The 13,759-nt window shown below is 39.8% G+C and overlaps 1 protein-coding gene across 1 annotated transcript in view; it reads left to right on the forward strand.

Annotated features, from left to right (window-relative positions):
* The window catches only part of LOC134980546 (protein AHNAK2-like), a 230,390-nt gene extending 225,795 nt beyond the window's left edge, over window positions 1–4,595 (forward strand). Inside the window, exon 8 of the mRNA XM_063947402.1 lies at window positions 2,996–4,595. Within this exon, the coding sequence (XP_063803472.1) occupies window positions 2,996–3,040 (45 nt within the window). The 3' untranslated portion in view covers window positions 3,041–4,595. The remainder of the gene's footprint in view (window positions 1–2,995) is intronic.
* Window positions 4,596–13,759: the final 9,164 nt, after the last annotated feature.

Here is a 13,759-nt window from a genome sequence, read left to right on the forward strand (position 1 = left end):
AGCAATCTAAACTCAGATACTAGGGAGACTGAAATAACATATGTAGAATCTAGATTGCCTGTTGGTGAAGATGGTGGAGGATTAGAGAGAGTCAAAATCTCCCATATAAACTACATTAGATGCAGTGCCCCCTCACCAGATGAACTCATGGAGACATCAATTAAAAGTGATAAAGATTTATACTCAGACAGCAGTTCAGCAGAAATTCACAGTGAATATGAAAATGTGTCCCCCGATCCAAGCAGGACAACAGTGGGAAAAACATTCTCAGGAATTGTGAAAGAATATGAGATTTCCTCATCCGCAATGCAAACTCCAACATATGGTTTTTCACTTTTGAAGGTCAAGTTACCTGAGGTGAGCACAGCAGTTAATACCCAAGATTTAGAAATTCAGATTTCAGATGGCCAAGAAAAAAGTCAAGATCACCAAGGGATCTGTGAGGAAAGGAGTACAGAAGGTTCCCAGTCCATTCAAAGTGGTTTGGACAAATCCACAGAAGAACTTGTTAAAAATGAACAAACTGTGTCATCTAAAGTCCATGTACCAAAGATGAAGACATTTACATTTGAGGTGCAGTCATCCAGCCAAACAATGGTCTCTAGTTTTCCTTTGCTTTCAAAAGAAGAAATTGCAAATACCATTCATAAGCAAGAAGGCATAAAAGAAAAGGAAGCAACTCAAAAATCACCAAGCAAGTTTAAGTTCTGGTTACCCAACATTGGATTTTCTTCTTCAGTAGATGAGACTGAAAGCAGTAAAAGTGACACAGAAGAGCAAAAACAGGAAGATTTGAAAACTGAAAAAGGTTCAACAACAACTAAAGGGAAAGTTCCTTGGTATAAATTTCCCAAACTAGCATTTTCTTCTACAGAAAAGCAAAAATCATTTGACCAAGCAAAGGTGGAGAAACAAGAAGTAGTTTTTACCATGGCTAAACCAGAAAATAAACAGAAACCTGAAACCTCAGTTGTGAGAGATACAGGGGCATCTTTAGCAGAATCTGAAATCTTTACAATAGAAGTAGAAGACGCTGAAGAAAGTTCTTCCAAGTCATCCAAATAAGTGAAATAAAAAAATAAACATAATGACATTTTGAATCCAAATGATAAAGACAAATATTAAGTTTATATGGATAAAAACAAAAGAAATCACAATACCACTCAATCAAAAGGAATCATATGATTTTTGTTGGCAACATTCATACTAATAGATTGATATTGATTAAGTAAGAAACATGAAATTGAAACTAGAATTAATTTTCATACTGAACCAGCGCAAATAAATGTAATTATGTTTAATACAGTTTTACAATAAAATTTAAAATTATATTTGGGGGTTAAACTGAAATATATCGGAGCCTCAAATTTTCTATATACTTAAAAGAAACAGAATTTATTTTTATTTCAATATATTAATGTTTTAAGTTATTGTAAGGAATTTGTGTTAAATATAATGCAAACTTGCAAAAATATGAAAATCTAGAAAAAATGCAATCATTCATTTTCAGCTAAAATAGATTTCATATTTCCATGGTATACAATTTTATAACACTATTTCTTTGTGACACCCAGCTAAGTCCTGTCATATGAAAACTTGTTCCATCAAACTGGCAGAGAGTCAAGCAATTAAACTAGTAATAATGAATAAATCTAAACATGTTCTGTACTGCAAAAACCCCCACAAAATATTATCTCTAAGCCTGCAAATAATGATCTATCAAGCTAGGTATTAAATTAACATTGCCAGAACTAAATATCACCCTTTGGAATAACACAAAGATTAGCCTTCATTTTATAAATATGGTCACCTTTAATATATTATTATTATTATTATTATTATTATTATTATTATTACTATTACAACAACAAAAAAGTTGACCTAAATATAATTCAGTCTTCATGAAAAGTCACATACCACAAGTCACATTTGTTAATTGGAATGTATATAGTTCCAAACACGAACAACTAGTTAGTCACCACATAGACTGTAAAAAAGTTGCAACTAGGTTTAAAAAAAAATCTATACAGTCATGCTCCAAAGGAGTCATATGAGCTTGACCTGTACATATATTCACTGCAATGCCTTGGGTGTACAGCAGTTAGGTACACCCTATGTTCCATATCCATGACTCCGATGATGATATAGTCCATCAAGTGTATCTACTTGGTATGTTTCCAGCATTTGTCAGCTGGTAAGTGGATTCACAATTGGGAAGCAATACTCCCTAAGTTTTTGCCAGATGAGCTAATGTCTAACTGAGCGGGCTTTCTCTTGAAATAGAGTTTGGCCCTATATGTCATCATTACAATACTACTGGATATATATTCCATATTTCTATATATTTATGTGCTGATGAGTTTGAACTAGTTGTAACTTTTTAGTTTTGTGGTAGCTACTCTGCTTGCCAGTGTATTGAACTTCAAAACAACTCCCTTAAATGTATTACAAATAAAGTTGGACTTACAACTTTTTGCCAAGATTGTGAACATTGATTTCTGTTCTGTATCTTCATTCCTCTAAATATTATCCTTTATCTAAAGGTGATTATCTCTGCATAGCAGTACCATGTATGGTGCAATATGTATTATTATTATTATTATTATTATTATTATTATTAATAACCATTTTTTTAAAGCTATGCAAACTAATTAAATAAAATACACTGCCTTTGTATTATTCAAAATCTATCACCTGTTTTGTAGGTTTTAAACTCTGACCTACTTTGTTTAAATTGCTATAGAAATCCATCTGTCAGCAACAAACAGAGAAAATAAAGACATATGCAGGATAAAAAGGGTACTACATGTCATTAAATGAATACTGTATCATGGACCTAATTCAGCTTAAAAATTATTTCCATAAATCATTTGAAAAAAAACCTGTTATATACTGATATAATCAGTTATTATACACAACATATTTAACTATGCCTTTTAAAAAAAAATAACATAAAATGAAAAATGTTATCTCTATAATAACTTTGCTTTAACAGGGTAGGAAACCCATGACAAAATGTATCGCCATGTGGCCAGGGTAATTGGACAGCAGGATAGAATGAAAACATCACGTGATCAGTTCATATTCTACTCTGAGATAACTTCTTCAGCCAGATACACCTGCTGCATTATAAGTGTTTGGATGCAACAAGGGGTTTGTTACCCTGTTAATAATAATAAATACTTTAAACAGCTGGGTATTATTCTAAGATTAAGATAACTATTAAATGACTCAGTTGATGAAGAGCAAGGCATATCTATATACTAGATTTAAATTTGTATTTTTGTTGAGATATGTGCCTTGTACAATACAGCCTCAAACACATAAGTATGCAGACACATTTTTGCATGTATGCAAGAGTTGCTTTGTTATGTTTAACTTTAAATAAGCCTCTTTGAATGGCCATTGATTATGGTTTGTAAACAGCCTGCTGTATACTGACATGGGAGTTTTATTTTGGGGACATAATATATAGAAAACGTCTTTCATCTATAAATTAAAATCAGGGTTTATAAAAATCATACTAAATTAACTAAAACTGTACTTTATGTGCCGGCAACTACTGTTTTCGTACTTTTAGTAGCATGTTTTCCGAACTATAACTTCAATCTGTATCAATATTAATAACAAGATTCCACTGGCTTTCAATTAATAGTCAACACTGTTTCAATATATTCCTAATTTTATAGACCTTATATTGACCAATTTCTTCGTAATTTCATTCTCAGTGCTTTCATTGGCTTAATTCATATCACAGTGATACAATCATAAAAGATTATAATACTGTTATTTTGTTTGCAACAGCTGTACTAGTTAGTTTCTAATTGGTAAAATAAAAAATATATATTTACATTAGCAAATAAATGAATCATGCAGAAAAGTTTTGTGCGGGTTAAATCCCAATTATTTTGCAAGTGTAATAAGAAAACACCAATATTTTAGTACCTATATGAGCACTTCTCTTTAATTTGCAGGAACATAATCAGTTTCCATATGTTTTAATCATATTATCAAAGATATATGTTGATAAAGAGACTCTTTTCTAAGTTTACAAATTACAAAGACAGAATGGATACCATTGACAGTGGTAAATGTACAAATTATAACATATTTTAAAATGCAAATTCCTGATTTTCTTTTCCTGTAAAGTGAAAAACGACTTCTAAGGTTCTGGCAGAAATTGAACATTGGTTTAAGGCAATAAAGTTGCTTATCTCGGAGCCCAAACAATATGAATGTACAGTATGATTACCAATATCAGCCTATATAATATGTGTACTAACCACATTATAAACTATGTTAATACAATAACATGTACTTGATAAATGTCCTCTGTTTAAGATATGGGGTTTAAATACTGATCTTTAATATAACCAAGAAAATGTTATTTCTGGAAAATGGAATTTAAGTTTATTGTGTCTGCTCTTTAACATATCTGAGCTTATCAAACAAAATATTCTGTATATATAAGCATTAGGGATGGTGTCAACATTCTTGTATCAATATGTATTATTTACTGTATTATTTACTGACAAATGATTTCAATAATATGAAATGTTATCTCAATATATAATAAAGAAAATATGTTTTTTTAATATTAGTGTGTTTCTTTTATAATAAAACTTAAAGTTGTAAATCTGTGCAAACAATGAGTTGCAGCTCCAAACTCATTGGTGGTCACCTTCACCTCTCAAAATAATAAATGCAGTAGGCTCAAAGTTCTACTTTTGCTGGGACATATGATGTATAGTATCTAACAAATAATCCAAAGACTTCTCACAACCTCAGCAAGATAGCAGAGAGAGAAAACACACACTTTTTGTGTAGTAATAATCACTGAACACCATGTAGGAAGTATGCTTGGTCCTACTCACAAAGTAATTGCCTGAGTCACCGCACATAAGAGGCCTTTAAGGGTCTGTTGGTTCCTCCCCTTATAAGATGGCCTCAAACAAAAGGTGCTTCTCATAGTGTAGTATATCAGACAAATTTATTAAGATGAATATAAAAAGAGTCCACCTTTGGCTGATTTTACTTGCTGGATCTAGTGATCTACAGAGCATAGTCCCAGATGTAATAAATGACCTTCTGTCTTGGATAGTGTTCAGAAGACCAAAGGGTCCCAGCTCTGGTCATTAATATTACAATCTTGATCCCCAGCCACTTCTACCAATGCATTTTAACTTGTAGCAGTCTTTTACAATGTGTAAAAAAAACTTGAAAAAGACTGCTACAAGTCCTGAACCCAGCGCCTGCTGCTGCACACCACACATCAAGACCACTTATGAAGTACTGCAGACAACATCATATCATGTTAGTGAGACCACCGGCAGCAGCTGCTAATAGTTCCACAACAGTGCTCACACTGGAAGCAGGGCTGGCCCCACCATTATGCCAGGTATGCAGCAGAGCATCACACTGTGGAGGGAACCGCCGTGCTGCATCGGCAGTGTGGGGATATAATCACTTTGATGGGTGCCTGCTGAGATTTTGTTACCAGAGGCATCTGGTGGCTCCTTCCCCGCAGCTGGAGCTCACTCCTGAGCTTCGCCTTCCAGTTTCCGCAGTGTGTGTAGGGAGAGACATCATGACATTTCTCTCATATAGTACAGCGGGACACCTGATATGGCACACCACTGACAAGTGGAATTGTCATTGCCGCACTAGCATCTCATGACAATTACTTTATTGATAGGGGCAGCAAACTGTTTCTAGATATGCAGCAAGACTTCCATCATCTGATATTATAAGGTGCCAGTATTTTTTGGGAGATCCCTGACCCAGCACTACACTAGCATCTATATTTACCAAGGTATAAACCATTTTCTTAACACTCTCTCATCTGCACTACTGTTATCCCCTGCAATGCATTAAGGAACAGGGGGTTAATTGCAGCAAGCAGGAGCACTAGCTTTACTTTCCTCTACCATTACGCTATAGCAGGGAACACTCATCAGCCATTCACTGCTTTGCACATATCATTAAAGCAGTTCCCCTGCATATGGCTACTGTGGGCATCATGTGAAAGGGGCACTACTACTGTGGGCATTATATGTAAGGGGCACTAATACTGTGGGCATTATGTGTAAAGTGCACTACTACTGTAGGCATTACGGGGTATAGTTACTAAGCCTTGGATGGAGATAAAGTGTAAGGAGATAAAGCACCAGCCAATCAGCTCCTAACTTCCCTGTCACAGGCTGGGTTTGAAAAATTATAGTTAGGAGCCGATTGGCTGGTACTTTATTTCTGTTCACTTTATCTCCATCCAAGGCTTAGTAAATAGACCCCTATATGTATATGGGGCACTGCTACTGTGGGCATTATGTGTATAACCATGGCCAGCCCAACCATTACGCAGTGTACACAGCTGAGTAGAGTGCCACACTGTGGGGGGCACCACCACTGTCTTCTCAATCCCCAGACCATCTGACCACTGCTGCCTCCAGAGATGAACTCACAGACAGCCCGAGGTGTGCTGGTTACTTATGTTTTTCTGCACCTTCAGTGGGCCAGGCTGGCATGGACTACATATATATGAAAAACAGCCTAGCTCTTTTTCCAATATCTACAGATTAGACACTTCCACTCTAAGAAGAGCACTCAACTGGTCAATAGGCCCCTTACCAATTTTGAGTCTCTCTGTTTGAGATGTTCTTCATCCAAAGTTTTAATTTCTGTCTTGTATGCTCTATTGGTTATGGAAGCACCTACTGTTCAGGACCCCCATGAATCCACCTGGGAGAAAGACTTAGGAACCAACTTGGATCCTGATGAATGGAAGGAGATTTGGGAAAAACGCAGCCTCCAGCTTCACCTGTGTCAAAGTAAAAGAAAATGTCTATAAAGTAATGTATAGGTGGTACTATGTACCTTCCCGTTTACAAACAATGTACCCTGATCACTCGGATAGATGCTGGAGGGGTTGCTTGGAGGAGGGCACTTTCATCCATATCTGGTGGTCATGCCCAAGGATAGCTGTGCTATGAAAAGAAATGATATCTCTCATTACACAGACACTCGAAGTCTCTGTTCCTCATGACCCAACATTTTGTTTACTCCCATTGGGCTTTCCTGAGTTAACTAGGTATCAAAATAAGCTGATACGACACATTATTTCTACAACGACTTGTCAAATAGCTATGGTTTGGAAGATGCCCTCCTTACCATCACTGCAAGCAGTCCTTGGATTGGTATATACAGTTGTGCTCATAAGTTTACATACCTTAGCAGAATTTGTGATTTTCTGGCCATTTGTCAGAGAATATGAATGATAACTCACAAACTTTTCTTTCACTCATGGTTAGTGGTTGGGTGAAGCCATTTATTGTCAAACCACTGTGTTTACTCTTTTTAAATCATAATGACAACAGAAACTACCCAAATGACCCTGATCAAAAGTTTACATACCCCAGTTCTTAATACCATGTATTGCCCCCTTTAACATCAATGACAGCTTGAAGTCTTTTGTGGTAGTTGTGGATGAGGCTCTTTATTTTCTCAGATGGTAAAGCTGCCCATTCTTCATGGCAAAAAGCCTCCAGTTCCTGTAAATTCTTGGGTTGTCTTGCATGAACTGCACGTTTGAGATCTCCCCAGAGTGGCTCAATGATATTGAGGTCAGGAGACTGAGATGGCCACTCCAGAACCTTCACTTTATTCTGCTGTAGCCAATGACAGGTCGACTTGGCCTTGTGTTTTGGATCATTGTCATGTTGGAACGTCCAAGTACGTCCCATGCGCAGCTTCCCCTGCTGACGAGTGCAAATTTTCCTAAAGTATTTTCTGATAACATGCTGCATTCATTTTGCCATCAATTTTGACCAAGTTTCCAGTGCCTTTGTAGCTCACACATCCCCAAAACATCAGCGATCCACCTCCGTGTTTCACAGTAGGAATGGTGTACCTTTCATGATAGGCCTTGTTGACTCCTCTCCAAATGTAACGTTTATGGACCCTCATTCCGAGTTGTTCACTCGCTAGCTGCTTTTAGCAGCATTGCACACGCTAAACTGCTGCCCTCTGGGAGTGTATCTTAGCTTAGCAGAATAGCGAGCGAAAGATTAGCAGAATTGCGAATAGAAATTTCTTAGCAGTTTCTGAGTAGCTCGAGACTTACTCAGCCATTGCGATTTAGTTCAGTCAGTTTCGTTCCTGGTTTGTCGTCACAAACACACCCAGCGTTCGCCCAGACACTCCCCCGTTTCTTCAGACACTCCCGCCTTTTTCCCAGAAACGCCAGCGTTTTTTCGCACACTCCCAGAAAACGGCCAGTTTCCGCCCAGAAACACCCACTTCCTGTCAATCACAGTACGATCACCAGAACGATGAAAAATCCTTGTTATGCCGTGAGTAAAATACCTAACTTTTGTGTAAAATAACTAAGCACATACGCTCTGCGAACCTTGCGCATGCGCTGTAAGCGACTAATCGCAATATAGCGAAAATCGGCAATGAGCGAACAACTCGGAATGACCCCCATGGTTGTGGCCAAAAAGTTACATTTTGGTCTCATCATTTCAAATGACTTTGTTCCAGAAGTTTTGAGGCTTGTCTCTGTGCTGTTTGGAGTATTGTAAGCGGGATGCTTTGTGGCATTTGCGTAGTAATGGCTTTCTTCTGGCGACTCGACCATGCAGCCCATTTTTCTTCAAATGCCTCCTTATTGTGCATCTTGAAACAACCACACCACTTATTTTCAGAGAGTCCTGTATTTCAGCTGAAGTTATTTGTGGATTTTTCTTTGCATCCCGAACAATTTTCCTGGCAGTTGTGGATGAAATTTTTGTTGGTCTACCTGACCGTGATTTAGTTTCCACAGAATCCCTCATTTTCCCCTTCTTAATTAGAGTTTGAACACTGCTGATTGGCATGCTCAATTGCTTAGATATCTTTTTATATCTTTTTCCTGTTTTATACAGTTCAATTACCTTTTCCTGCAGATCCTTTGACAATTCTTTTGCTTTCCCCATGACTCAGAATCCAGACACGTCAGTGCAGCACTAGATGAAAGATGCAAGAGTCTTTCAGGAGTCCAGAAACTCACTGACCTTTTATACACACACACTGATTACAAGCAAACAGATCACAGGTGAGGATGGTTACCTTTAGTAGCCATTCAAACCCGTTTGTGTCAACTTGTGTGCATGTTATCAGGCCAAAATCTCCAGGGTATGTAAACTTTTGATCAGGGTCATTTGGGTAGTTTCTGTTGTCATTATGATTTAAAAAGAGTAAACACAGTTGTTTGACAATAAATGGCTTCACCCAACCACTAACCATGAGTGAAAGAAAAGTTTGTGAGTTATCATTCATATTCTCTGACAAATGGCCAGAAAATTACAAATTCTGCTAGGGTATGTAAACTTATGAGCACAACTGTATGACAAGCAAAACTAATCACTTGGCCAAATCATTTGATAAAGTATGGAGTCCATGGTTAGCTTCCCAGAATGTTCCATCACCATTTCTTTAAAACTACCCAGTTCCGAAAATCTTATTTGCGATCTTCACTCTGAGGCCCTGCCCCAGGGGCTCTGCTTTCTTCTCTTCTCCTTCCTCTTCTCAATCTTTTTCTCTCTTCTCCTTACAGTCCTGCGTACCATTTTCGTTGGGGAAATCTACCCCACTCTACAATTCTTACTAAAAATGGATCACCTGATTGATGGTATAGCTGGAGCTCTGTTGTTACTTATTCTGTTACTGATAACTGTTATACTGGTATTCTATGGTTACTCTATAAACAGTTATTTTATTAAAAAAAACAAAAAGAAAAACCCAGCCTAGCTCACTTCTTGGTCCTCTCTACAACGAGCAGCTAGTCTGCATCACAAAGTCTTGCAGTCTTCACAGTACTGTCTTTCAGCCTGGCTAGCTTTGTATCTGGCTGCCTCAGCCCCACTCAGGCTCTGTACTCAGGGTAGTCTCTCTCTCATATATACTAGTTACCAGCCCATCAGAATGACAGAACAATACAACATTGTCAGCGCCGGCGGATGTGCACTCCTGCACAGAGCAACACTTGCATTGCTCCCTCGGGCACCATCTAGTGGCCGCCAGCGTGCAAAACACTTGCATTTCCCCCATAAAGGTGAGGAGCACCCTTAGTCATATATATATATATATGTGTGTGTGTGTGTGTGTGTGTGTGTGTGTGTGTGTATATATATATATATATATATATATACACACACACACACACATATATAAAAAGAATCAAAGGGGGTGCTTCATAGTGCAAGACACTTTATTCATAAAGATGGATGACCACATTTAAAACAGATATTACTCGTACCCAAAGTTTCCTCAGTTTGGGGTATGAGCAATACCCTCTGTGACCGGTTTTAAATGTGGTTAGCAATTTTTATGAATAAAACGTCCTGCACTATGAAGTGCCACCTCTGATTCTTTTTCTAGATACCACCTTTAAAGTGGGGAGCAGCAGTCTGAACTGAATACATTGAACTTAGTGCCTAATTCAGCATAGATCATTAATTAGAGAATTCGCGAATAGAGCAATTATAAAAAGACTGCGCATGCATAGCATTCACATTGTGCACGCGTGTGGGGTAATAGCGACAGAAAATGCATACAGATTGTAAATGCAATGCAGCCGCTGTTTGAATGACAGGAAGCCGGCATTTCTGAGCGGAAAACTGCCGTTTTCTGGGTGTCAGAAAAAACGCAGGTGTGCCAAGGCATTTATGGGGAGGGTATATGATGCCAGCGCAGACCACTTTCAGTCCCGTCTCAGTCGCAGATTAGTTACAGCCTCAGACCTACTCACATTTGCTTAGACGGCAAAGACTCTTTGATATTCCGGGATTTGCATATGCATCTGCAATTGTATAGTGATCTGCGATGCATTCACAAATTTACATGGGCGTATTTTCTTTCTGTCCGGCGGCGCCTTTCTGTTCGCAGACAACTGCAATTTCTCAGATTAACGAGCCATGCTGAATTAGGCCCTTAGTGCATACTTGCTATTCAAAACCGTCTCTGTCCTGAGACCATTTGAAGAGAGAGAGAGAGAGAGAGAGAGAGAGAGAGAGAGAGAGAGAGAGAGAGAGAGAGTGAGTGTGTGTGTGTGTGTGTGTGTGTGTGTGGTCTTCAGGAGTGCCAAACGCTCTATAGTGTTATTCACCGTTCTCTTTGGAGTTCAACCTTTACTTTCTACATATAAGTCTTCCTTAAGTATGTAACTCATCCTTCATACAAAGGTGCACCCAATATAACAAATCAATTGATTCATTTTTCCATTAGTATGCGTGAACTTATTCTAAAACACGGGTGGTCGTCAGGCTCCCAACGACCACCATACCGGCGCCGGAATCCCGACCGCCGGCATACAGACACCTTTTCTCCCTCTTGGGGGTCCACGACCCCCCCTGGAGGGAGAATAGATAGCGTGGCACGCGTGGTGTGTCACCGTGCAGGCAGCGAGCCCGCAAGGGGCTCATTTGCGCTCGCCCAGCTGTCGGTATGCCGGCGGTCGGGATTCCGGCGCCGGTATGCTGGTCGTCGGGAGCCCGACCTCCGGCAACACATACTACACCCCTAAAACACACCTTACATTTTTTTAGAAAGTTACGTTTTTATTTGAAACTTAAATAATAAAAATATGCCTCATTTCAAAGATAGGGAATTTCAATTTGTTGCATATGCTCGGTGGCCTCATGCAGTGTACTCAGGCGGGCTTCACTGGAGAGTACCAATATTGCCAACTTTTCCCCCATATCCAGTTTTTATTCTGTTAACTGGAGAGGAATTACAAATACTAGTGTTATCCAGCGGGGCAGGGGGGTGCTTTGGGGTTGGTGGAGGCATATTGTCGCTGTAATTTGTCCTGGTACAACTCTCATTAATGAGTTTAATTGTCCAGTTTGAGTGGTGCCAGAGGCGACTGTTACAGCACAGGATCCCCGGATAAACTCAGGTAGGTAACCTTGGCTCTTCTGAAAGGTGCCTGGAATAACAGAGCTGAAGTTCTGGCTGAAGCCTCACTCTTTAAATCTCAAATCCAGCCCGGCTTCCTCCGGCACTGCTTACTCCTTCTATGGCAGACGTCTCACAGTGGCATCTCATCATATGAGTAAGTGCGGGTCTCGGCAGTCAGTGCGGACAAGTCATGGATGTGGCCAGGGGATAGAGGGAGCAGAAGTCAGGATTAGGTGAAAGCCAGAATGGTCCGGACTCCGGTATTGCCAGACCAGATTGGACAGGACCAGCTACATGCAGTGATCTTGGCCGCTGTGGAGCTCTCTGTGCACATCTACTTACACAGTGTGCTTTCACATACACAGGGCGGTCACAAAGAACTCCATAGTGCCACATGTCACTGTAGGGAGCCAGTCCAGTCTGGCGTTCCAGAGTCTAGACCGGTCCGCCGTGCCGCTTCCATTCCCGCTCTCTAAGTGCAGCTGCGGGTGAGGAGAGTGCTGCAACATTGCCCTCCACAGCGGCACAGGTTCATAATTCTGAGTGAGAGTAGGACTTTCAGTGAAATAGGGCCCCTTGACATTGGGCTGCAAGCTTACCTGCATTGATCAATTCATGAACTAAAACCCACCTGTTTGTCATGGTGAATAAGCTTATTATGGTGATTGCTGAGCACTGTGGTTTTTATTTATACAAAGCGATCACATGCCACTTTGCATCCCAATACTGGGAATGGGGAGTGCAATTGATTTATATATATATATATATATATATATATATATATATACACATACACACATACACCTATAGTGCTGTGTCTATAATGGGTGGAGGGTGTGCCGAGCTCCAATATTCATTATTTGGAGAGATCCTGGGACAAACCATAAGACACAGAGGGATTGCTGCAAAGTGCAAACATGTTTGTGCCATTTGTATGGAGGATATTTGAAAGATGCCATGTTATTGGACCCTTCAGCAGATTTGCTATACATCTGTGGCTGCTGAAGAGAGCTATCAGGATTAAAAAAAAAACCCAGTATGTTAATATATGAGGCATGCAACCTCTGTGGCTGCTGACAAAGTTGGAAATATTGGGATAGTAAAAACACCCCTGATGAAGGCAAAATATTGAAGAAACGCGTTACATATTTTGGAATCCGAATGGATTCTCAGCAGGAAGGTGTATTACGATTGATGCAAGAACAAAGTTTTTAAACCATTCTTATAATTATATTTTTTGTTGGTTCCACAAAAACTAAAAGGCTGATCGCTATTTATTGGGTGATCTTGGTGTGAGAATTTTATTTCAGTGAAAATCCCAATCACCCTGGTTACCCAGAAAACTGAACCTTCTGAAAAGGGATAAAACCACCTTTGAATAACTGGAAAGTTCCACCTGACAGATTTATAATGAGCGCTCCCAGGGACTTTTTTTGCAAATTAGTTCTTGGACATTTGGGATCTTTTGACCAACAAAAGGACCACCCCTAGGGATGCTGCTAATCTGTATATTGGGGCTAATTCAGGTCGGATCGCAAATCGCGATCCGGCCGGAATTTTTGCGGGGGTGCCGCGGGCGCATGTGCAGCGGGCCCTACTGCGCATGCATCCGCATTTTCTGCGGGGGGCTGCAGAAAATGCGGTTGCCTCTGCCTGTCAATCAGGCAGAGGCAGTCACGGGGCGGGAGGGGGGCGGCAACCCCCCGTTTTCAGGGAGGAAACAGAGCATTGCAGGGGCGGGGCAACCCGAATGGTAGGCTGTGCGGCGCGAATGGGTGCATGTCGGGGGCACGGTCACAGTGGCTGCGTGACATCACACGCA

Source organism: Pseudophryne corroboree, chromosome 12, assembly GCF_028390025.1.
Source record: "Pseudophryne corroboree isolate aPseCor3 chromosome 12, aPseCor3.hap2, whole genome shotgun sequence".
NCBI classification, from domain to species: Eukaryota; Metazoa; Chordata; class Amphibia; order Anura; family Myobatrachidae; genus Pseudophryne; species Pseudophryne corroboree.